Here is a 27,500-nt window from a genome sequence, read left to right as displayed (position 1 = left end):
TTCTCTCATATTTTCGTCCTAATTAATATCGTGTTCTTTCACCCCTAACATCTTTCACTAGATAAAGATATAAGGTACAAGATATTAGAGTATAAGGGTATCAGGTATAAGGGTATCAGGCAGGTCGTGTTTATCTGGCAGAAGGAATAGAGGACATCACCTGACCTACTGTAATATCTTGGGGAGGTATCGCAAGGAGGCAGATAAGCGATTGTCACTTGTTATCACGTGTTCGTCTTAGGAGGAGATGGTGGGGGTGGAGGAGGAGGAAGAGGAGGAGGAGGAGGAAGCAGAGAAGGAGGTGGAGGACATTCTAGTGGTGGTGGTGGTGGTGTGGTGACGATGGTAGTAGTAGTAGTAGTAGTTGTATTAGTAGAATAGTAACCAACAAAAACAAGATGTACCTTTAAAATATCAACATGATTCTCGACAAATATACTCTCCCACTTTCCGTCTTGGCAGCGAACGTACGTGTGTGTGTGTGTGTGTGTGTGTGTGTGTGTCATATTGCTCCGTGTGGTTAGTTGGGTAGCTTTCTCATTCTTGTAACAGGAGGCGAAGAGTTCTTTTATATTGTGTTTTATTTGGAGACCTTCGTCGTGTCATTCTGGTTTCCGTGTTCTCCAATAACAGTCTGTTCCCACTAAACCTGATGCCGAGGGAAGCCGCGATCGTATTTTGTTTCCTCGAGTGTCTTTTTTTTTTCCCCATTGCGCCTTCACTGGAATTCTCAATAATTTTCTTTCTTTTTTTGGTGTGTGTGATATATATCGATATTCTTTTTTTTGGTCTTGTTTTGTTTTGTATGTTTGTTTGTTTGTTGTGGTTTTTATCTTCGTTTTTGTTTATTTCTTCGGATGTTCTTGTCGTTATTGTTTATTTACTGTTGCTGTGGTGGTGATAATGGGTGTGGTTGTGATGGTGGTGGAGTTTTGTTGTTGTTGTGGTGGTAGTGGTGGTGGTGGTGGTGATGATGGTGGTGTAGTAGTAGTAGTAGTAACAGTAGTAGTAGTAGCATTAGTAGTAATTGTTGTTATTGTTGCTGCTATAAGTGATGGTGGTGATGATGATGGTGGTGTAGTAGTAGTAGTAACAGTAGTAGTAGTAGCATTAGTAGTAATTGTTGTTATTGTTGCTGCTATAAGTGATGGTGGTGGTGGTGATGGTGGTGGTGGCGTATTGTTTTTATTGTTATTTTTAGCACTATTATTATTATCATTATTATTATTATGAAGATGATGATAAAGGAGATGACAAAACTCTCTCTCTCTCTCTCTCTCTCTCTCTCTCTCTCTCTCTCTCTCTCTCTCTCTCTCTCTCTCTCTCTCTCTCTCTCTCTCTCTCTCTCTCTCTCTCTCTCTCTCTCTCTCTCTCTCTCTCTCTCTCTCTCTCTCCAATATCTATCTTCCTCCCTCACTTCCTGTCTCACATCCCCATCCTGTTTTCCTTCCTTCCTTTTTTCCTTTCCATTTTTCCTCTTACATATCTTCCTCCTTCTATCTACCATTCCTCCTCACAAACGACCTTCTAAAAGCCAGCAAGTCAGCTGGTGCTTGTTCTTCCTTTGTGTTCCAATGCGTTTCTCCCTTAGCTCCTCTTGTCTTTCTCTCTCGTAGGATTTTAAAGAGATGAGAGAGTATGAAGTTTAAGATGGAATGTTTTGGTTGAATAATACAAAGCCGGATGGACTTTATCAGCAGAAAATATGTATTGTGCAGAAAATAACTGTAATATTTCAAATTCAGACACACTTCAGTAACTTCCTCCTTCAGTAGCCACACATCTGTTGAGTTTTCTTCACATCTGGTCTAGTTGGTAGATTCACAAGCTTCATTTCTTTTTGGCAACTTGTTATACGTAGAGCAAATGTGTGTGTGTGTGTGTGTGTGTGTGTGTGTGTGTGTGTGTGTGTGTGTGTGTGTGTGTGTGTGTGTGTGTGTGTTATTATTATTATTATTATTTTTGAGGAGAGGATGGGACATTATTGTGATTATATATTATTATTTTATCATTATCATTACTATTGTTGTTGTTGTTGTTGTTGTTGTTGTTGTTGTTGTTGTTGTTGTTGTTGTTGTTGTTATTATTATTATTATTATTATTATTATTATTATTATTATTATTACTATCATTATCATTATTATTGTTGTTGTTGCTGTTGTTGTTGTTGTTGTTGCTGCTGCTGCTATTTTTTATTTATTTTATTTACCTTTCTTACAACAACAACAACATTTACTACTACTACTACTACTACTACTACTACTACTACTACTACTACTACTAATAATAATAATAATAATAGCAGCGTTTTTTTAATCTTTCATCTATTAATCTATTCCTTCACTTTACTAATATCCTGTTGATCTTACGAATGATTTTGTGAGTGTAATTTTCTGAATGGGATTTGCTCATCTATCTTAATTAATATTTTTTTACTTCACTATTTTTTTTTCTACCTGCGACTTTCTTTTAGTTTATCCTTTTTTCTAATATTATTTGTGTTTTGTGAGAGGGTTTGTTGAACTTTCTTTTTTCTCTCTCTTCTTTTAAACAACTTTCCTTTTTTTTTTTTTCTACAGTCTTCCTCTCTCTTTATTTAGTTTAGTTTCATCTCCCGTGACTCAGACGCGTATCCTCTTTTTTAATTTGATACTCTTAAATTGAAGTTAATTGTCGCTCCCCATCTATACCAGTCTCGTGTTTCAGCCCCGCCTCTCTGTCTGTGTGTGTGTGTGTCTGTTCTTGGCCCCGCTGCTGTACTGTGCTAATTCCTCTATCCCTTTTTTCTATTGATTTATCAGTGTTACGTTTGTTCCTATCAGTAGAAATTTTATAGGTAAGCGTATTTATTACTTTATCTTTATCTTTTCATCTTTTTCTCGGTCTGTTTTTTGGCTTTTGTGTTTTTCCCCTTTTTTTATTTATTTTATCAATGTTTTTTTTTTTCCTATCCATTCCAGAAGCTTTTTTTATGAAGCTTTTTTTTATGTTCTAATTTTTATTTATTGTGTTTTGTCTTTTATAGTCTTTCTTTTTTTTTTTTGCCTATGCTTAACTTATCATGTCTTTTTTTATTTATTTATCAGTGTCATGGTCTTTTTTTTATCCATCATCAGAGACTTTTAAGAAATTTGTCTTTTTTTTTTATTCTTGTGGTCTAGTTGTCTGTCTTTTCTTGGTCTTTCACGTCTCTCTTTTTGCTTTTTTTCTTTATTAATTTATCAGTGCCACGTTTACTTCCATCAATACAAAACTCAAGTAAACATGACCATTATTCGTTTTTTTTTTCCATCTTGTCTGTTTGTCTGTCTTGTTTTGGCCTGCCATGTCTCATTTTTCTCTTTTTTTCTTCTTCCTCTCTTTAGTAATTTATCAGTGCTACGTTCATTTTCTTCAATACAACTTTTTAAATAAACATCTCCATTTTTCTCTTTTTTCCATCTTGTCTGTTTGTCTTTCTATTATTAGTCTGTCGTGTCTCCCTTTTTTCAATAATTTATCAAAGCCATGATCATTCCCATCAGTAGAAACATCTACATAAACGTGCCATTTTATTCATTTTTTCCCCATTCTCATCTGCTTGTCTGTCTGTCCTTCCTATCATCTCTGTTTTCCTTAATTATTGTTTTATTGTCAATTTATAAGCGTCACGTATATTCCCATCAATTCAGAAGCCTTGAGTTAACAAATACATCATCGTACACGAAGTAGTTACGTTTATTCAATTTATTTACATATTTCTATCAATCTCTTTGAATCTGCTGCATGACAAGGCCTTCCCCAGTGATTAAGGTCGACTGAGATTAAACATGTGCCTCACCACTCCGGCTTAGGGGGGTCTTGACGAGGCTGCCGGCTTGCACACTCGCAACTCCCAGGCTTACATCCCGAACTTATCTACTGCTGGGTCAACAGAGGCTGCAGCGTGAGAGATAAAACCAAATTGTCTCCGGTTTGTTTTTATTCACAAAACATAATCTAACGTAAGGGAAGCCGCAAGGATCCGTCAGGCCTATACGTGGCAGTTCCTCTATAAAACATGCCTTCCTATATCCACTATGATCCCAACCCATGAATTTGTCTAATCTTTTAAAAACTACCTATTAACTCAGCACTTCACAACGTAATTGCTGTCTATTTCAGTAATCTGCCAGTCTATTTCTTAACTTCTCTCTCTCTCTCTCTCTCTCTCTCTCTCTCTCTCTCTCTCTCTCTCTCTCTCTCTCTCTCTCTCTCTCTCTCTCTCTCTCTCTCTCTCTCTCTCTCTCTCTCTCTCTTTTGATTTAACTTTATCAAACTTGAGCCTATCATTTTTAGTTCTTAGCAGATTACTACTCCTAAGGATCTTATTTATATCACCTTTGTTACATCCCTTGTATTACTTAAACACTATGGACCTCTCGATTGCGAGCTGAGCACTTCGCGCTGTAGCACCCTAGCTGATATATTATACTGTATTTATTATGATCTCCTTTTGGTAAGATTTTTCATGATTACCGTACACACAGAACATTGGTACTTTCCTCATCAGTAAGCATGACGCAACATTTCCCGGTTATCGTACACATAAAACTTTGATACTTTCCATCTCATTAGTAAGCAAGAAGCAAAATTTTCAGAATTATCGTACACACAGAACTTTGGTATTTCCACAATTATCGTACACCCAGAAGTGACATACGTTTAGCGCCTTACGTATAGGCGCTGTTCTCATCTCCGTCACCTTCGCCATGTTATCGAGACAGAATCAGAAACCGTATTTTCAGACGTGTCATTGCCTGACTTGACTTCATTAAACAAGTTGTAGTCGAGGTTTTTTTTGAGTTTTCAGGAGTGTTTCCATCCTCTGGTGACTACTGAACAAGGATTCTTCAAACAAGCTGTAGTCCTTTGGTATTTTCAAGAGTGTTAAAATCCTCTAGTGACAGTTTAACAAGGATTACGCCTCGCTAATGAAAAAAAAAAAAAAAGAAATCGTGTGAGTCCGACTGATGATCTTTGAGGCCTCTGAAATTAGCCCATATGAGATCCCGAGGCGTGTCTAAATACAAGCCGAGGAGAGGTGTCTAGCTTATCTCCTCACACAACCACAGGAAGCGCCACGCAAGAGATAATGTAGGTCACACACGAGAAATGAGCCGTCAGTAAGGCACGGAGAGACAGCTGGACAAGGCGTTCATTCAGACGTTCACTGCTTGTTTTTAAGAGGAAGCCCTTACGCGTTTAATTAACCTCTTGAAAGATATGGTTTCTCAATGTTAGCTCAGTACTGCAGGCACCTTTCAAACTTCTCCAAGTCACAATCTTGATAACGAGAGGTATCATCCTTACCTAATAAAATCCTCTGCTGACTTATGGAATGTAATAAAATCGATGCCGCCGTACTTTTTTTAGTCATTTATAGTACTTTGATAACGAAAAGCATCACCCCTGACTTAATGAAATGCTGTAATGACATCTAGCATGTAATTAAATCGATGCCGTGGTACTGAATGAGTTAATAACATTTATGATACAATTTTATAGTTTCGAAACACACTGAGATCGAAAGAAGTTACTGATAAGCTCAAAAGTTCAAGTGACTGTAGTTTTCTTTATCTTTCCATACAAAAATACATACTAGGGCATCACATGAATACAGGAACATACCAACATGTGCGGCTGTGAAACAGTTGTGGACGCAAACACCGCAACTCTAAGGCGAATAAGCCCGAGGAGATTAAGTGGGCGGGAATCGAACGTGTGGTTGAATGCACGACTTTGCATAAACCTAAATGTACGTAGAGATTTGTGAAGCAAGTAGAGAGAGAGAGAGAGAGAGAGAGAGAGAGAGAGAGAGAGAGAGAGAGAGAGAGAGAGAGAGAGAGAGAGACTTACTGGATATGAATGAAAAGGAGGACAAGAAATGATTACTGATAATCCGAACGAAACGCCAGGAATGAAACGTAAATGAACGAAGAGCCCAACAAAAAAGAAAAGAATGAAGGGATGTGAAAAAAAAAACAAGTCTTTCATCATCACTGTAAGAGAAGAAAAAAGGAAGGGAAGAGTGAAAAAAATAATGAAGAATAAAAAAAAAACGAAAAATTAATAACTGAGAAAAAGACAAGAAATGAAGATCTGTGAAAAGATTGCAAAGGAAGAAAATTCAGGCAAAGACGAACGAAAAAAAGAGAAAATAATTATAAAGAAAAGATAAGTTGGGAAAAAATAAGAAAATCTCTCTACATCATCACTGTAGCAGAAACAAGAAAAAAAAAATAAGAAAGAAAGAAAAAACTGAGATGAAGGAATATGAAAACCTTATTCTTCCATGTAGAAGGAGAAAAGAAAGAAAAAAAAATATGAAGAAGAAAAGAAAGAAAAAAAAAAGAAAAAAAGATAACTACATAAACTTGAAAACACTCATAGTTCTTGAACGTTACAAACGAAAACAGAAAATGAATGAGAAAGAAAAGACAGAAAGATAAAAAGATGGAGAGATATGAAGATTCTGGTATTTCTTCAACTGTAGGCTTGTGTCACCACCACCACCACCACCACCATGACACATACTTCACCAGCTCTGCTCTTCCGTGATCCTCCGCAACCTCTCCTTCCTCACGCACGCGTCTCGGTCCCTCTCGCTGCCACGCCACGCTACACCAACCCTTCCCACACACACACACACACACACACACAGAGAGGGAGGGTATTACAGGGGGAACTGTAGTTAACATAAACACTTTACCCGTTCAGCTTTTGTCTGTGTTCCTGGTATTCGTTTACTTATTTCGTGAAAGACTATGTTTTCTACAGTTTTATTATTTTTTCTTTGTTTGTTTGTAGTTTTCACGGATTTTGGACATTCTATTTTTTTTCTATAGTTTTGAGAATTTTTCCACAATTGCATTTTCTTTTCATGTATTTATATTGCTTGTACAAGTTTTCTTGCAGTTTCCCCTGACTGAATTTTCTATGGTAAATGACTAATGGTGGTGAGTGACGTTTTCAACATTTTCAGTTCTTTATAGCCACGTATTGACCAACTGACAGACAGAACTAGCAGTTATGATTGAGTCGATTTATTCATTATCACGTTCCTTCCTTTAGTCATGTCATGTCACTGTTTTCGTCCCTGTCATGTCTCAGTATTCATGTACAAAATGTTGACATCGCTCACGGCAGTCTGTTTACGATGTTATCAAGGAGTCCTGCGTGTTAAGATCAAGATCAAGACAGATGTGTTTTGTCAGAGCGAATAAGGAAGGGAAATGCGGAAAATAAAAGTGAAAAAAAAGCGAAACCAGTCAAATAAAGTGACAGAAGGAGGAAGAAGAGAGAAAGGAGTATAAAAGAGGGCTTAGGAAATGATGCAAAGCGACAAAAGTTAGGAGATGATGGAGGAGGAAGGAAAAAGAATGAAGGAATGAAAAAGACAAAGTTGAGGAAAGAAAGAAAGAAAATGAATGAAAGGAGAAGTTAGTCTACAGTCTAACATCCATTTCACATAGTAGAAGTTAGCGGAGATTAAATGCGACACATACACACACACACACACACACACACACACACACACACACACACACACACACACACACACACACAAGCATTTTATTACGGGTACGAATTTCTATTTAGTTCACAGCGGTGGTGTGTGATTATAGAAGTCAGTGACCGAAGTTGTAGGAGGAGGAGGAGGAGGAGGAGCAGGAGGAGCAGGAGGAGGAGGAGTGGCGAGGAGAGAAGGACAGAGGGACGAAGTGCTAGAATATTTAAGGCGAGGTAATAATAATGTGTGTGTGTGTGTGTGTGTGTGTGTGTGTGTGTGTGACCTTGTTTGGGTGTGAAATTGCGTCTGTGAGATAACAATGATAATAAACTATGTCAAGTTAGTCTCTCTCTCTCTCTCTCTCTCTCTCTCTCTCTCTCTCTCTCTCTCTCTCTCTCTCTCTCTCACACACACACACACACACACACACACACACACACACACACACACACACACACACACACACTCATATGACCTATACAGGTTTTCAAGCTTTTTTTTTTCTCTCTCTCTCATCTCACCAGAGTGGGTATCCTGTTCCCACCTGACTGGTTAGGTCGCATTTCTTTCCTGTGTATTTCCATATAATACCGAATAAGTCAGTATCCCCGGTGCCAAGTCTGTGGTGAAGGTTATTAAAGGCAGAACAGGAAGACATTTCGCTTGCCTAGCGTGCGAAATGACAGAAAAATAAAATGTTTGGTATCTTTCGTGCTTAGGTTATTCGGTAATGCAGCAAAAGAATTGGTGTTATAATAGATGAGGGTTACTATTATCATTAGTGTATTGGCATCATCATTAATATCAGCATCACTCCGTTTATTGAGAGATATTACAGAACTTTGCATATTTTCGTGATTAGCTACTTAGAAGCGCAACAAAAGCGTTAGAAGAAGGGTAGTATTAGTATCATTATATTAACATTATTATTAGTATTAGTAGTATTCCATTAATTTAGAGGAAGATACCACAAAAGCTTTCATATTTTCGTGATTATGTATTCAGTTATGTAACATAAACATTGGTGTTATATTAACATTAGCATTAGTTTTAATATCATTCTGTTCATTGAGAGAAAGAAACCACGAAGTGTCCCATATTTTCATCTTCAGATTACCAATAACAAAGTTAAGTATAGTTAAAAAAATAATAATAATAAAATAAAAAAAGGAAATAGTTTCTTAAATGAAAACACATAAAACCACACCCATATTATGAACACTCACTCTGAGTAACTACAAAAAATAAATAAATAAAATAAAATAGATAATAATAATAATAATAATAATAATAATAATAATAATAATAATAATAATAATAATAATAATAATATTCACTATGTACGTACAATAATATTTTGTATAAATCTGACATTTTTTTCCTTCAGAAGATCCAATAACAAAATAAAACCAGGGCAAAGAGTCATTTTATTGAAAATATCTTCTATAAAACCTGCCATATTTTCGTCAAGAGGCTCAGTAAGAGATACATAAATAAATAAGATGGAGGTAAATTAGGAATTCGCTTTAGTTTGAGAGAAAGCTGCTCAAAATCAGAGCCTGGATGACATATTAAACAAGCCACAATTCTGTCGCCAAGAGTCAGACACATATTATATGCACTAGAATCAGCAGAGGGTGACCTTGAGAGAGAGAGAGAGAGAGAGAGAGAGAGAGAGAGAGAGAGAGAGAGAGAGAGAGAGAGAGAGAGAGAGAGAGAGAGAGAGAAGGATGCATTAAGATAGTGCGCGTCTTCAGGCCGGTGGGAGAAACCCGTACGTCATCTCCCAAATACGTCATAACTTGATCAGATATTCTTGTACAACGTGTCATCAATAAGTGACTGAATATGCATAATGTTTGCAGCGTATTGCATTCACATTGTAGTTCCTAGTACTCTTGAATCACGCCAAAAATCAAGAATCCGTACAGTTTCTTGTAGTTAGTTTATATTAGCATATTCATATATTTATTTATTTATTTATTTAATGAGTGAGTGAATGAATGAAAGACTTAGTTGGCTAGTTAGTTATTCAGTTAGTTACTCTGTTATAATATTATACATGATTTCAATATTTTCAAAGCATCAACCGATACGCAATTTCTCGTGGGTAGTCTTTTTTAATCACTAGCCCGTTTGTTGAAATGAAATCTCGCTATACCAGTGGTTTCGTATTGCAGTGATAACGTGTTTTATATATTTTCTGCGGCAATTACTGAAACATTAACAAAAGATAGGAGCATGAATTTTGATATTCATAAATATTGTAACAGCGAGTGCATAGTAAAAAAAAAAATAATAAAAATAAAAATCTGAATATAAAACGTATATTTGATAACTGAAAGAGCAGAAATTATTGAATGTTACTCCATTAGGTGTGTGTGTGTGTGTGTGTGTGTGTGTGTGTGTGTGTGTGTGTGTGTGTGTGTGCGTGTGGTTTCGCTTACCTGCATTTAAATTAATCTTTCAATCGTTCTTCTTTTATACAAAACGACCCATATTACTATACAAAAATTAGAGTAAGTAGGGCACATAAATTATTATAAAGACGAAGATCTACAATGAAAGGAGAGTGTGTGTCTGTATGGAGGACAAGGGTAAGGTACGGGAGAGGGCCTTGCAGGAGACCTTGGCGTTGAGTGGATGGCAAAATTGATGCACTTAAGGAAGAATGGAGGTCAGGGAGTGAGACGGTGAGGCTGGGGACGTTACAGGAGTATTAAATATCCAATATGTCGTGATTGTCGTGCTGGAGAGCCGTTCATACAAGACTCATGCAGGCCTTTGGCTCAGACACGTTGCTAAATGATTTACGTGTGATCCTTCCTGACCCAGGTATGTGGGTAATCTGAACAGGAGACACGCAGTCCTTTCCTTTTTTTTATTTTGTTGTTGTTGTTGTTGTTGTTGTTGTTGTTCACCATCATCGTCATAATTATCATCATCATCATCATCATCATCATCTTCTTCTTCTTCTTCTTCTTCTTCTTCTTTCTTTTTCTATCCATCTATCTATCTATCTATCTCTCTAGCTATCTATATATTTATCTATCTATATATATTTTTTCTATCCATCTATCTATCTGTTTGTCTATCTATTTATATATCTACCTATCTGCCTACCTGTCTATTTATCTGTCTATATGTTTGTTTGTATGTCTACCTGTTTGTCTGTCTTTGTCTGTCTACATACCAAAATCAACTTCACCTCTTATCAAACTAAAATTTTCTCACTCCATCCTAGGTTATCAGATACTTCTATTTATGCATACCTTCATCTACCGTCTACTCTCCTTATCGCCTTACAGCCATTTTCTCTTGCAATATTGATCAAATTCCAGCATCGGTAGTGATTATGATGTAAGAAATACCCCTGCGGTACACATGTGGCTAATATCTTGAGGTTTGGATGTTGTCATGTTGATAAGTCGAGTTAAAACTGGCGGGATCGGTGCAAGAGATGGCGGTGGCTGGCAGTGTGTCCTCAAGTCCTTCACTGAGTCATAAGAATAGGCAAAAGCAGATAGAACAGGATTAAGAAAGAAAAGGGAATACTACAAGAAACACAAAACTGGTAGATATATATTATACATGGCAGCATATGAACTCTGTGAGAACTCCTAATATACATATATAAAGATATAATAGATAGAATGGTCGTTATGGATACGGTAATGATAGAAAAATAAAAAGGGAATGATAACGAAACATAAAATTGGTAGGTAGCTGCAGTAAAAGTTGATAACAACTGGTTCTCCTGTGACCACTCTTGCAGTCTTGTTGAATATGTACATGGAATAACAATTTTAGCATACATTAGAGCCATACTAGGAAAAAAAACGATTGGAAGACTTAACCATAGTTGCCCACTTGGTGGGCAAACTGTGATAAATAGCAATAGATGACAGGAACTGATTTTCCTGTGACAAATCGTACAGTTTCGGTGTGTATATAAACGGAATAGGACTTTTGGTATACAGTTGAAGCAGTACTGAGGAAAAAAAACAGAAAGAGTGCATCTTGGGAAGACTCAAAACTGGCGGGTGGGTGGTGCAGATGGCGGTAGATGGCAGTGCGAGAGTACCCCACTGACAACTCATACAGTCATGTTGAGTATAATAACTGTATATAGACGGAATAGCATTTTTGTTATATAGATAGAATAATGCTGAGAATAAAAAGAGAGAGGATGCGAAGAGAACGCTTAAAACTGGCGGGTGTTTAGTGCAGGTGGCGGTAGATGGCAGTGTGCGAGTCTCCAGTGACAACTCATTCAGTTTCCGGCCTCCTCTCCGCACGGCCGCGCGCCCCTCACGCCCCCTTCAACCACCTCCACCACCATGTTTTCCTGGATCAACAGGGACGAAACTAAAAAGGGTTCAAACGAAGTGTACGACAATGTGCTACAAGGCCTCAGGAAGGTGTACAAGACCAAACTCCTGCCCCTGGAGACCACCTACCAGTTCCATGACTTCCACTCGCCAGCTTTGGATGACCCAGACTTTGATGCCAAGCCCATGATACTGCTAGTGGGCCAGTACTCCACGGGCAAGACGACATTCATCAAATACATCTTGGAGAGCGATTTCCCGGGCATGAGGATAGGGCCAGAACCCACCACAGATGCCTTCATTACAGTCATGCATGGGGAGACAGACCGAGTCATACCTGGAAACGCGTTGGTGGTTGACTCGAAAAAGCCCTTCAGACCTTTATCCAAGTTCGGTAACGCCTTCCTCAACCGGTTCCAGTGCTCCCAGCTGAGTAACACGGTGCTGAAGGGCCTCACCATCATAGACACCCCGGGTATCTTGTCCGGGGAGAAGCAGTGGGTGGGGCGTGGCTATGATTTCACAGGTGTCTTGGAGTGGTTCGCTGAAAGGGTCGACAGAATAGTCCTCCTCTTTGATGCTCACAAACTGGATATCAATGACGAGTTCAGAAGGTCCATAGAAGCTCTTAAAGCCCACGATGATAAGATCCGTATAGTGTTGAACAAAGCTGATATGGTGGACCATCAGCAGCTCATGAGGGTGTATGGTGCCCTCATGTGGTCCCTGGGCAAGGTTTTAGGGACCCCCGAGGTGGCCAGGGTCTACATTGGCTCCTTCTGGAATGAACCTCTCAGATATGATGTCAACAGGAGGTGAGTCTGGCATTGTTTTTTAAATTACATTATCCATTACATTTGTTTTATGTTATTACTTGTCATTGTTGTGTCTTTGGAGTTATTGCAGTGCTGTAGGCTCTGTTATTGTGCTCTAAGCATAGTCTTAACTTCACATACCTTCTAACCAGACCTGGCATCATGATTTAACCTAACCTATTATATCCTTACCTAACCTAACCCAATATAGCTTTATATAAATTACATTCATGGTGAACGCAGTACTTTCTGAATTGTACACCTGTCAAACCTCTGCTAATGTGATCTGAAGAGAGCCTCGTAAAATTTTTTGCAAACCACATTCTGCTTTTTTCAGGAAGAATATTTTCCAGATGGTTATTGATGTATTTGGATTGGCTTTCTTATATGATTGCATTTATTGTTTTTATTTATTATTATTTTATTATTATTATTATTATTATTATTATTATTATTATTATTATTATTATTATTATTATTATTATTTATTTAGGACATTCATTTCTTTTATTTAATTTTTTTTCTTTATGATGGATAAGACGACCTTCTCATGAGAAGCTACAAACACACAACCAAGTGGCATGAACACTCTCCTAACTGGCACACCTACATACACACACACACACACACACACACGGTCCACTAGTGTAGTGGTTAGCTCACTCGGCTTACAACTGAAGGGCCAGGGTTCGATCCCCTGGGTGGGCAGACGGAGATTATTTTGGGTGTCTCTCCATACACGTGTAGCCCCTGAGTAGCAGTGAGTAGGTATGGGATGTAAGTTGAGGAGTTGTGGCTTCATTGTCCTGGTGTGTTGTGAGTGAGTGGTCTCGGTCCAACCCGAAGATTGGTCAGTATGAGCTCTGAGCTCTTTCCATAGGGGGACAGCTGGCTGTCTCAAGAGAGACCAGCAGCAGACTGTACAGTGAATACACACACACACACACACACACACACACCAAAACTGGACACACACACACTTCCAACTCCAAATATATGCACAGCAATCTCTTAACGGCATCTATGTCTAGCAAGTGGTCTGAGTTGTTGTTCACCATAGTTTTTAGTGTAGCTCTTCACCACATGCACTGGTGTATGAGGGGAGGTGCATCTCTATGGGAGCTACGGTTGCTTTGGTCATTGACAACTCATGCAGTCTGTGTTTTGTGTTGATGGCTTATGAAATGATTTAGTATGACAGCCAGTTATAAAAAACCTTATTATTATTATTATTATTCTTCGCCTAAAGTGGCTACTGTATGTCTGTATTCAGATGCTGACCAGCACTAGCAAAATGTCGACCAGCACTAGCAAAATGTCTTTGGAGATGATGTTAGCACCATTTAGTTATTATTATTATTATTATTATAGCAGTGGTAGGAAATTTTGCTGCAACTCTTCATTTGATGGTTTAAATGGTTGTTCTCTTCTACTTCCTGGAGGCTTAGATGGCCAACCACCACCTGTGATGGCACAGGGAGGGTTTTAGAAGGACTCGTTTGCCGAGGCCCATGCTGCCCTGACACATTCGCCATCAAAGATAGGACTGATAGGAAGCATATGGTTATTTTTTGGCAACTTAGCAGTAGCTTGAAAATGGACAACATCTGGCAGAACTTGAACTCAGGTCACTGAGATCACCAAATCTGAATACCGACTACTTGGCAACTGCTTTGCCATAGATATACAAAATTTTTTATTGTGACATTTTTGGTCGAATGCTATTAGAATGAGGCTCACTGAGATCTGTTGTTCTGCGAGGGTGATTGTAACCTAACCCAGGTATGGGTGACATTGTTTGGTTGACAGATGAGTGTTGGCACGGCCCACACACCTGTCCATCATTAGGGTGTGGCCTGGGAACAGGTGTGTTCTTAACTCAATGACTGACAGTATCTCTCATTACATGACTGAAATGGCTTATCAGACCTATGGAGCTTTGCAAGAATTTTTGTCATGCAGTTATCAGGTGTACAAATGTGTTGATGGCATACCATACCCATGTGATTTTTTTCTCATTGTGCTTTGTTTTGTAATGGTGGTAATTTATTATTTTTGTTAAGCCTTTGACTGGCCTCCTTCACACAGCTATAGAAAACGGTAATTATGATGCTTTATAAAAGCAAGGTTTCTTTGGTTTTCATCTTCTTTACATAAAGTATGGAGAGATTATATAATATATAGGCATATAAGAATTTTTTTATGTAATAATAAGATTTTTAAGTGTTATGATGGTGTGATTATGATGCCATTTTGAGATAGGTAGTAGGTATTTATTGGTTATCCTCTTCATTACATAAGTTATTATACATGAACTGAAGGAGATGACTCTATATAAAATGCTACTTTTCAAATTAAAAAAAAATTTTCATATAGTACGGACAAATTTCCGTAAGCAGAAATAGAAATGAACAAGAATATAGTATGTGAATAGTTCCCCTCGTGTGGGCAGCATGTGGTGTTGCAGCTGTGCAGGCATTTGATGACAGCTTCTCAGCTTTCTTTACATGAAGCTGTGTGCCAACGTCTTAGCTTGCTGATGGCTTCTCAGTTTTCCTTGGGTTATGCTGTGTGCCAGGGTCTTACCTCAGCGGGTCATTACTAAATGTCAGGATTTTCTTCATCCCACTTATCATTATCAGCATTTAGCAGAGTTTTCCTTAGCTACTATAGTTTGAGGAGTTGTATTTCTTGATGTTTTTTACTGATACTGGTGGGTTTGTTTCTTGAGGCTTGGATGCTTTATTAGTGGGATTCCTGGAATGGTTGGATGGTCTCTTTAGGTGCTCCACAGTGCACTCACACTCAAAGAAAGAATTGATGGCAACATGTATGTGTCAAAGAAAGGGTTGATGGCAGCATGTAGGTGTCAAAGGAAGGGTTGATGGCAGCATGTAGGTGTCAAAGAAAGGGTTGAGGGCAGCATGTATGTGTCAAAGAAAGGGTTGATGGCAGCTTGTATGTAAGGTATCTTTGGTCACTTAATCAGAAAAGCCTACAGTCCACTACTTCCTTGTGCTGCTCCTTGGCCACCGCCTCCTTGGGCTGGCATGCAGTATCTTTCTCTTCAGTCAACATCAGAGGACTCAACATTATGGAAAATTAATAGGATGCAAAATTGCTACATGTATATATGTTAGGGTGTATCCATGTTGGTGAAACTTGTGCATGTGAGATGGTCATGGCTGTGATTACACAAGCCCTTAAGTAATAGCAGGAAAAATTCTCAGTTTACACACCATATAGTAAGATAATGACCATTTTACTTATTCCTTACTTTTACAACAGCAGAAAATATCCTTTTTAGTATTTTCTTATTTTATACATTGTGGCAGAAGTGTCCTCTTTATTTTCTTTTTATACACCGTTGAGGAAGTGGTTTGCATTGCTGGGGGGGGTGAAGGTAGTGGCTTGGCACCAGACACACTGCCAGCTCTAGACGACCATTCACCTTGCAGGGGTTGGCCAGGCATTGGAGTGGTTGGGGTAAATCGTACAGCCATTATTAACTCATTGTTTGAGTAACGCAGTGATGTAACCCAAGATAATAAATGCCACCCCATAAAGTTCATGAGAAATATAAGTAATCCTGGAATCTACATACTACGAGTGAATCATGATTTCTGAATGAATTAGGTGTGTTTACTGAAAATGTTAGGAAATTGAAACTCAACTAATTGAGATTTATTTGTGCTAAAAGATATTATGATTAGCAAAAAGATCAAGGAACTGTAATGAACATAATTTTAGGTTTGATGCTAATATGCATTCTTTAGTAATGTTATGGGTTTCTAATTGGCCATGTTAATATTTCTCTAAAGTTTTGACACTCTTCTGCATGTCATTTGCATAAAGGTCTATTTATGTATTTTTTTGTTGACCAGATTATATATTTTTGAACTTCTCTATTGTGTAAATAGTTTGAAATATGAGAATTGTTTGCTGTTGGAAAGAGAGAATGAGAGACAGTGATGCCTTATCTCTGTGAACTGAAGAGAGGTAGTAGTCTTATCTCACATATTTATCTTAGGTTCCTCTATTGTCTGTGAAGCCTTGTCTAGGTGTGGGTGTGTTATTGTGCCCTATGTGTAGATAATAGATAGACAGGTTTGTTCTGGTGATAATGTGATCATTCTGTAAGCCTTAAGTTACCTGTTGGCTGTCCTCAAAACACCAGTGAAGATACAACTGTTGTTAGTTATTGTTTGCTGGGTTATAAGGTTATATGTCTATTTACATCCCATGCCTGCTCTCTTACAAAGTCACATCTTGCTGATATTCCATACTTGTTCTTTTAGGTCAAACTCAGTTGGTATCCCATAGCTATTTGCTCATATGTGGTCATAATTCTGCTTGCATGCCATACCTATCCCCATACAAGGTCACAGTTCTGCATACATCCCATATCTGTTAATTTACAAGGTTACAGTTCTTCTTACATCCAATACTTAATCTCATTCAAGGTCACATCTCATTGACATTCCATACTTGTTCTTTTAGATCACAACTCAGCAAATATTGCACATGTGTTCTCTTACAAGGTCATAATTCAAGGAACATCCCCTACCTATTCTCAAACAAGATCACAACTCATTCCATACCTATTCCCAGTCAAGGTCATAAGTCAACTTACATCCCCACACCTATTCTCTTATGAGGCCACAAGTCAACCTATTCTCAGACAAGGCCACAGTTCTGCTTACATCTCTTAGCCATTTTCATACAAAGCCACAAATCAGCTTACATATACTTATCCTCTTATAGGTTGCAATATAAAACATCCTGTACTCACTCAAGGGCTACAGTAAAGAGGCAAGCCCAAACTCATTCTGTCTGATAAGGGACTTCAATGTGGGATCTCTGAATTAAGAGTCAAGTACACCATTACACCACTGTGCTGATAGGTCACTAGTTACTTAGTGGTAATTTTAATGATAAGGGGCACTTTAAGTAGATGTCAGTGATAGATACATGGATGATTGGTTTGATAATTATCTTGAAGGGCTTAAGATTACTACTGAATTGAGGTTTGTAATGTACAGATAGAACATCATAGTGTTATATTGCAGTGACTGAAAGAAATGGATGGAGGAATGATGCTTAGGAAAAAGAGTGAAGAGTAAGACGTGACAGGAAGCAGTAGTTGTAGGCAAGGGCACAGTAAGGAATGATTACCACATGTAGCAGTAATGAGATCAAGGAGGGAAAGGAAGAATAGGGAAAAAAAATTACTATAAGCTGTAGCTCTAGTAATGAATTAAATGATGAGTGATGAGCAACATAACTATGAGCTTGGAAAAAAAAGGTAGAGAAGAGCAGAGACTGAAACGAGGGAGAGACAAAGTGATGATAAACTTCGGCTATAGGAAGGCATGAAGTAAGGAATGATTTCTAGGCACATCATGAGCATAGGAAAAATTAGAATAGAAGAGAGCAGAGAGCGTGAAAAGAGAGATGACTAGAAAGTGGAACAGAAGGAAGCAGAAGTTTAGGTATGTAGTCATTTCCTGTTCATACTTGAGGACACATCATCTGTCGTGTAAATCCCTCCCAGGTACAATGAACACTTATTAACACAGCGCAGTGGGTGTAGCAGTGGTGATGATGCACTCACTCTCAGCCAGGTTATGCTCCTGTGTTGTGGATTGCTTGACTGAAGAGAAGTGAATGGTAGAACTGGAGCATGTATAGACAGCCTATGAGCTTTCTCAAGAGGTGCAGCACTTGGAATCAGTCAGTTAATGAAGTGTTGTCTTGGCAACACTACTCACCAATGTTGGGCATTCTGTCCTCTCTGCCCTCTTGATCTAAGAACCTTTATCACAGCTAAACTGATAATTATTTTACATATAATAATAGTAATAATGATACATGATTATAGGTTAAGTATCACAATATACAGTGTTTATACTTAAGTATTTTTTGATTCATCATACACAATTTCATATTGAAGTAGCAATAAAACAAAATTAAAAATTAAAAATAAAGAAAATTTTCACAAAAGCTTATAAAAAACTTTCATGAATAAAAATATCAATACATTCATATGAAAAACATGATAGAGTTCACATCAGTCATGCTTTGTGGAACTTTGTCAGGTCTTCTCAGATATGTGATAAAACAGCCTCTCTTACCACACCACTGATGGCTAGTCTTGGTACCTTCTGCAAGTTAGTCTGGCCTGCTTAAATGTGTTAGTCACCCTCTCAAAACAGCTGAAGCCCACTCCACACTGCTCTTATTCTTGTCTTTGTTGTGTTGTTACTGCACAAGAAACGTATCAGCTGAGGAGCAAATGCTTGAACTACTTTTAATTTGGGTTCTTCTATTCTTCACGAGCTTGACCAGTGTTCATATTAAGTTGCTGATCCTCACCAGTTTTTTTCCATAAGGTTCTGTTATATATCTCTTCCCTTAGGGCACTCTCAACTTGTCTCCTATGCAGTCCTTCCACCTTTTGTTCCACCCGACCTCATTTCCTTTGTCCATCTTCATTTAGCTCTGTCATTCCTCTACCTCTACCTCTATACTAGTTTTTATTTATTTATTTATTCTTTATTTGGTTCTTTATTATTTTTTAGACTGTCCTTTTCCACCAGGGGCTTGTGGAGCTAATAGTGAGTGTGATTTGTCTGGGTCATCCTGCGTAGTGTTGCCAGCCTGGTATATAGATAATTAAATAGATTTTATTTATTTATTTTCTTAAGTGCATCCATACCAATTTACTCTTACATATTTTCCTGTATTGTCTTAGCCACTATTGTAACTTTGGCTGTTCCTTATATTAATTCTTCACTACCAATCCTCATCATCCCTGGCAGCAACCTTCACATCTTCATCTCAGTAACCTCTGTCTGTTCCTGTGTCTTCTTCATAGGCATACCTCTGCACCATGTGTTGATCTGTTACCATGCCAAAACTATCCTTTGCCACTTACTCTGTTTATCATCTCACTCATGCTATTGTACATGATTATCAATATTTGAGAAACGTGAATTGGTAAGCATTGAGACAAGTGGTTGTGCTTCCATTAGAATCAGATAAAGGATGTCATGGTTAAGGTTTGCAAGCAGGCTCAGAAATTGCTTGGCTAAGGATGACATCACCACTGCCATGTTAACTGGATGGGCTTTTTTGCTTTTATGTGTATCACCAACTTGTTACCTTGTTATGCCCTGCATTACTGTACAACAAATGTCACATATGGAATGATTGCTTGATGTATTATCACTGCCACTGTGCCTTTTGTTGCTCCATAACAGTATGTCACAATATTTTTGCCTGGGCTGCTTTACCACACCAAAACCCTACCCACTCAAGGACTTGGAATGTATGATAGGAGTAGATGTACTGCTGTGTAATATAACAGTGGTAGTTAGGTTTATTTTCCATTAAATTTAGTCAGATAATAGTCTGCTGAAAATGTAGAGGCATTTATTTGTGAATTGCAATTTATGGATGAGTTATATTTCTTTAATCTTATTGTAAATTGAAAATCCATGGTTTGAGACCATCTGAAGATTTAATTTTTCTTTATTCAATGCATTTTTCAATATCTCTGCAATAATTTTTGAGATTAATAGCCATAACATGCAAGTCCAGCATTTGGTGATCAGGGTGAAGGACAACATTGTTTGTTTGTGTCTAAAGATTCGTGTCTAAACATTTTCAAATTGAGCTTCACATACATCTTTTCCCTTTATATCATGATCAAGCTACATTGGTGTGTGTGTGCATAAGGGACATCTCAACTTGTCATTATGTATATGTCAGGCCAGTAATGCTGTGACAGAGACCAAGAACTTTGTGATAACACTGCATCCTGCTTTTCTCCAAGCTTATCCTTATCTGTACATATCAAATGTAGTGACATACATAATAAGAGTTGCCTCTATGTGAAGCTTTTTTATTTATTTTTTTAATCTATTGATCTTTTTTATGTACCTATACCCTCAGGCAGCTGTGCATTAATTAATCATGGGAAATGGAATACTCATTTTTCCTCCACTGTTCTGGCATCATTACATTGTAGCTGTTGTACTAGGTAATGGTGCTAATAATTATGTTTGTAATTAACAGTCTGCTGGAGAATTCATAGTGGAAATTTATTGTGTTGAGATCAGAGGACAGTAAATGTAGAACTGCAATAGCCATGACATTGGCACATCTTCATGTAAAACTCATCATGATATTGAAACCCCCTCAAAGAATCTCTCTCTCTCTCTCTCTCTCTCTCTCTCTCTCTCTCTCTCTCTCTCTCTCTCTCTCTCTCTCTCTCTCTCTCTCTCTCTCTCTCTCTCATTCTTTCCATACACTTTCTTTCTAAAACTCTTTCATTTCTACTTTTATTTATCCCCCTAACTTACTCTTTTTGTGTTCATTTCAAAATCTTTCAACTTACAATCTTTCTCAATCTCTTAACTCTTTCCTTAGCCAGTCCTTGTCCTTATAGTTTTCTTTCAACATTAATATTACTTTTACCTCCTCATTAACTCTTCATACACAATCTCATGACTTGAAACTCTTTCACTGTTATTTTTATGTGTTGATGGCTACAGATTCTCCTCAGCTTGATATAAATGTCTTGTATAAATTAAGATAGAGATCCTGAAACACTGCACTCACAGCAAAAGGTGTCGTCAAATATTTAGTAAAATTTTATAATGCTTATAGTTTATTTTTGATGAGTAAAATTGCCTAAGGTTACTAATATGAAATTACAAGTTACGTTAAAAGGTGGAAGAGGAGTTTAAGGACAAGGAATGAATATGTTAAGGGAATAGAAGTAGAGGTGTGAGAAGAATTTCAGGATACTAAATAGAAAGACAAAATGCAGAAACACACACACACACATAGAAAAAAAAAAATGAATTGAAAAGTACTTCGTATTTCCATTCCAATTTCAATTATAAGTCTTGGAAAGAGTAAGTTAAGGAATAGACAGAAGTAGAGACGAGAGAAGAATTCAGCAATACAAAAATGGAAAAACAGAATAAAATAATATGTAAAATGAAGTTGAAAGTACCTCCTATATTTACTTCAGTTTTAATTAAGTCCCACACACACTATCAAGGTCTGGTATGTGTGGCATGAGAATGTAAAGAATCAATAACACCTCCTTGACTCGGCTGTTGCTAGAGTCAATAATCACTTGAGTCAGCTGGTGGCGGCAAGGTCATCTTTCAGGCCGGTGAATGACGCCACTCACAGGGTCAGGTACGGCTGGCTCAGGGAGGGTGGGCAGTGCTAACCTCTGCTGACCTGGCCTGGGATAGCAATGTGACAAGACCGCACAGCAACTCCAGGGCTTATATTCGCACGCGTCTTTTTTTGTTTATTTGTTTGTTTATTATTGTTTATCTCTTAGTGGTATTTACTTGGATTTTTTTTTTATATATATATGTGTGTTATACCTATATTTTGTTTGTTTATTTATATCGGTGCATAATCACATCAGTAACTGTTTTCTTTAATTTTTGTTTTTGTGGATGTATTGATATGTTTATTTATTTTGATCATCATTAACATATTTACTTCCTTTATGTGTATTTACATGGAGGATTTTCTTTTGACTTTCATGAATAATTACCTTCATTCGCATTTTTTACAGGTCTATGAGTATCAATCCTTACATTAACATTTGTTCTTATGTTTAATTCATTTCTAAATTAATTCTAATTACTATTCAGCATCAATATGTAGGACAGTCAATATGTAGGTCCTTCACCATACACATGCTGCTATATCAGTTTCAGCATGTACACATTATTCACGGCAATCCTCATGGCGACATTACTCAGAATCTCAGGGAATGTTGTAAGGAATGCAAGTCTGGTTCTTTTGAAGGTTTCCTAATGGCAGAGTGTGAAGTGCATGGTGTAATGCCAAGTATTTCTGATGTGTTACTTTTATTTTGTACACTTTTCCTGTCCCATTGTCTGGTAGTGTGGTATGTTTGGGTACTGTTTCTATATGTTTTTCATTGTTTTTCTGTTGGTTTTCTTATTTTCATTGATATTGTATTCTGCAGTGTTTTGTCTCATTCTGCATTCTCTTTTTTTTTTCATGTTTTCTTTGATAATTCTCTGATCCTGCTTTGTTTTCTCTTTCCACATAGCTTTCTCATAATTTTGCTGATATTTCTCTTATCCTCTACTGATTTATTTAATTTTTACTTTGTTTTTCTTGTTTCACATTGTTTGATATTCTTTTCCTGTGTAGTACGAAGTGATAAATATTATTGCCACACACTTCCTGCATTGCTTTTATTTATCATTGGTTGTATATTTATTTATTTATTTATTTATCTATTTGTTTATTTATTTATTTATATTTATATTTATATGCTTTCATCCTGCATGTATAAAGTGATGTTACCTAATTCTTTGCATTTTGAGGAAATTTTATTTATTTATCTATTTACTTATTTACTTATATCCATGTATTTACTTTTTATTATATATATATATATATATATATATATATATATATATATATATATATATATATATATATATATATATATATATATATATATATTTTTTTTTTTTTTTACATAAAAGGGAAACTTGTTTTCTTTCATTGCAGTTGATCAAGTTTTATTTTCATATGTGTATTTATCCATTTATTCATTTACTTCTGTTTTGTACAATAGATATGTACATAGAAAAGAAAGCTGATAAGGGAATTTATATAAAGGAGCCATAATATTAGATTACCACTCCCAGAAAACATGTGTAATCCTGATAAAAAAAAAAAAAAAGAAAGAACTAGCCAAATGAATTTAAAAATGCCTTCATACCAGCAGACATAATAAAACGTTCACAGAAGCGTCACAGTATGCTTAACCATATTTAGAGAAGGGTGAGCCGAAAGGGAAATAATGTGAGTTTAATAGTTAAGAGCTCGCATTAAGTTTGGATCGCGGAAAAAGTTGTGTTGCGTTGCTTCAGTAAGTCAAGGTGGAATTACTATGAAAGCCTGAGAGGTGTGGCGACGTTGGCGGTAGTGGTGGTGGTGGTGGAAAGGAAATGATTATGTTTGTGATGGTGGTGGGTGTGGTGGTGTGTCATTGTGGTGGGTAGGAAGCGAAAGGAAGGGCTGGTGTTGTAGTCTTGTTATTCTTCATGTTATTCCTCTTGTTTTGCTTGTTGTTCTTGTTCCTCTTGTTTTGAGTCTTGTTTTTCATTACCTATGTTGTTTTCCATTATTATTTAGGTCACCGTTGTTGTTCTAGTTATCGTTCTTGTTATTTTGTTTCCGTAGCGTTGGTAGAAGACAAAAGGGAAACAGAAACAACAGTGTAATTTCTCATACATTAAAGTCCAGCGGGATGTGTAATGTTAGTCCTCCCAACACAAACCTCCAGCGGTAGAAATTCCCTGATGAGGTAGGGCGGCGGGATTACAGCGGTGATGTAAGGCGTAGATCGACCTTCACCCCATCAAGTGTACCCGTAAAAGTGTTGTATAATGCATTGCTCTAGATTGGGGAACGTTTGTGTCGATCACTGCGGCTCTTTATGTACCTTATGTTTATTGATTCTCCCTGAAACATGACCTACATATCAGCATTCTTTTCTGGATCACTGTGACTTCCGTAGCTCATGTTCATTGCTCCTCGCTGTAAACATTACCTACATATCAACATTCTTTGGTAATAAGCAGGCACGCTTCTCATCCACTGGCTTTTGTACCTTATGTTTATTGCTCCTAACAGTAAGCATTATTTCTCGGTATTTGAAGATTTTTTTGTGGAACACTTTGGCTTATTAGATACATTCCTCATTGAAAAATTACAGACCAATCCGCTCGTGCAAATATTTCGTTTCGGTTATAGATAAAAGGACTGATAGCTTCTTGCAACTTATCTTATTTATTCATTTATTGTTATTATTGTTATTATTATTATTTACTTATTTTTTATATTTTTTTTAGGTTCCTACATATTCTTAGAAGTGCCATGACGAATTCCAGAGTATAGAATCGTATGGAAATGTTTTGTCGATCACTTATGCCTATTATTGTACATACTTTCAAGTGTTTGAGAACGTTGTGGTCATAATTGACATCCATTTCATATATTTTCATGTTTGTTTTTGTATCGTAAGGGATTTTTTTTTCCACCTTCATCCCTTTGGATTTCAAGTATTAGTATGTGAGATTTTTGTAATTCTTGTTTTAGTTATTTGTGATAGTCCTCCCTTCACCCAATGGAGATTTATTTATAACTTGTACTTCAAAGCTTGTTCTTTCTTCTTTGTGCCTTTATCCTTCTTCACTCAATATAACTTGATATTTCGAAGCTACGAGTTTACACTTCAAAAATTTGTCGCGTATCATGTGGTTTTTACTTCTTCAACGTAAACATATCACGAGAGCCTAACAAACGCACCTCTATACGTCGTAATGACCCAACCGAAATTAGAGAACTCCACCATCATGCTTCTAAAAAATTTCTCCTTCAGTATATCCTGAAAGTGCACGTGCTCATACATTTTTTATTCTACTCAGTTGACTCATCGCTATTCCTGGGATCTCCATCATTTCCATCATCCTTCCTTCCCTTCTCTCCCCTTCCCTTCGCTTCTCTTCTCCCTTCCCATCCCGTCCCTAACGTTACCATCCCCTTCTATTTCATCTCTAGCCTTGTCTTAGTTTGTCTTCCCTTCCCTTCCTCTCCCCTCCTTATCCCTACCTTTTCTTTCTATCCCATTCCTTCCCTTCCCTTCCCTTCCCTTCCCTTCCCTTCCCTTCCCTTCCCTTCCCTTCCAAGCCTTTTCCTTCCCCCCCACCCTCCTTCTCTCTCCCCTCGCCTCCCAGCTGGCAGATACAAGTTATAACCGGAACTGGTCCTTGCTAGGTAGACAAAGGCCGACAAAAGGGTGCTGCTTCCGGGAATGTTGTCACGTCTGTGGGGGCGTGCCTGTCATACATCTATCCCCAACCACCGCATCCACCTCCTCCCTCACCCCCACCAACCTTATTTCCTTCCTTGACACTTGACAAAATTATGGAAATGTGTGTGTGTGTGTGTGTGTGTGTGTGTGTGTGTGTGTGTCAGTACTCGGCATCTCAAAAACCAGTATACACTTTTACTGTGTGTGTGTGTGTGTGTGTGTGTGTGTGATGAAACAGGATAAAGCGGGTCTGTTTCTCTAACTTTTCCACAGTGGGTCTTTTTCAGTGACTCAATGTCGAAACGTAAGATAAATAAACATCTGCTTCATCTTCTTGCTTCTCTGACCTTAAGTGTGTGTTTGAGTGTGTGTGTGTGCGTGTCAATACTTGCCATCTCAGAAACCAGCATGCAATTTTATTTTCTGCGCAAGTCTTTGAAATCATTCGCTCATCTCTTTCACTACCATTTGGTTAACAATATAGCGAGAAGTGGTAGAAGTATTGTAGTTTGAAAGCTGTTAAAATGTTTTAAAAAGAGGCATGAATAAATTTTTTTTCATTCACTAATTTTCTTTAAGTGTGTGTGTGTGTGTGTGTGTATGTATATATATATATATATATATATATATATATATATATATATATATATATATATATATATATATATATATATATATATATATATATATATATATATATATATATATATATTCTGTATATTATTTAATTCCTTTATGCCGTATATTATTCTTTATCCCTTGCGTTTTTTCTCTCATGCCAAATATTCGACCGTTTATTATTTTTTTAAATTTATTTTTAAGGGTATTCCACCAGTGTTTAGTTTGAGGTGTGTGTACATTGAAATCTAAATTAATCGTTACTTTAATACATGGAATACCTTTTAACTCTTTCATTAAATTTAACTTCATGTGATTGATTTGTTTTATTTTATCTTATTTATTTACGTATTTATTTTTACCTATTTTTATGGACGTTCCTTCAGACTTACATTTCATCATCATCTCGTATAGAAATTCCTGTTAAAACCCTCGTATCGATTGCCTCAGGTCTATATATAACGTGTGAATCTAACACACTTTCTTTCTGCCTTTAGTCACAATGGTTCCTGTACCTTGTTTTCGTCACGCTAAACTTGCATCGCTATTATTATTATTTTTATTTATTTATTTTTCTTATATTTAGCGTCACTTACATGGCCTCGCGGATAATGGGGGCCAATTATGTGATGTTTTCTGGTTATTTGCGCTGGCAGGAATAGTAATTGTGGTGGTGGTAGTAGTAGTAGTAGTAGTTGTTGTTGTTGTTGTTGTTGTTGTTGTTGTTGTTGTTGTTGTAGCTGTTGTTGTTGTAGTAGTAGTAGTAGTAGTAGTAGTAGTAGTAGTAGCAGCAGCAGCAGCAGCAGCAGCAGCAGCAGCAGCAGCAGTGTTTCGCAATCAACCCTTGTTTTACACTTCCTCTTGCTAGCGTTATGACCTTGGAAAAAAAAAAACTATGAAAATATAAAGAATTGTTCATTGTAGAAGCTTGCACACGTACGTACGCGTTCATGTGTGTGTGTGTGTGTGTGTGTGTGTGTGTGTGTGTGTGTGTGTGTGTGTGTGTTGCCGGGTAAGATAGTGTAGCAGAACAAGTGAACATTACCATATGGAAGAAAACGTGTTGGGGAAAACTCGCTGGTGAAGAGACGGGTGAGGTGTATGTGTGTGTGTGTGTGTGTGTACTCAGGGATTAGTATTAGTGCAAGAGAGAGAGAGAGAGAGAGAGAGAGAGAGAGAGAGAGAGAGAGAGAGAGAGAGAAATGTAGGGCGTTCGCGCTGCCACCCGTCCTCCTCCTCCTCCTCCTCCTCCTCCTCCTCTTCCACAATCTCCATTATCGTTTCTACTGTATATTGGAATGAATCTC

The 27,500-nt window shown here is 37.3% G+C and overlaps 1 protein-coding gene across 4 annotated transcripts in view; it reads left to right on the top strand.

Annotated features, from left to right (window-relative positions):
* The window catches only part of LOC135088798 (EH domain-containing protein 3-like), a 48,318-nt gene that overhangs the window by 2,001 nt on the left and 18,817 nt on the right, over nucleotides 1–27,500 (top strand). For 2 of the 4 annotated variants that reach the window (XM_063983850.1, XM_063983849.1), the window contains exon 1: nucleotides 11,710–12,677. The exons of 1 other annotated variant lie outside the window; for it this stretch is intronic. In XM_063983850.1, the coding sequence (XP_063839920.1) occupies nucleotides 11,872–12,677 (806 nt within the window). In that variant the 5' untranslated portion in view covers nucleotides 11,710–11,871. Of the gene's footprint in view, nucleotides 1–11,708; nucleotides 12,678–27,500 lie in introns of those variants that run through there. One more of the 4 variants, XM_063983851.1, reaches the window with a different exon arrangement.

Source organism: Scylla paramamosain, chromosome 31 (genome assembly GCF_035594125.1).
Source record: "Scylla paramamosain isolate STU-SP2022 chromosome 31, ASM3559412v1, whole genome shotgun sequence".
Lineage (NCBI taxonomy): Eukaryota > Metazoa > Arthropoda > Malacostraca > Decapoda > Portunidae > Scylla > Scylla paramamosain.
This window is presented reverse-complemented; position numbering and strand designations above follow the sequence as displayed.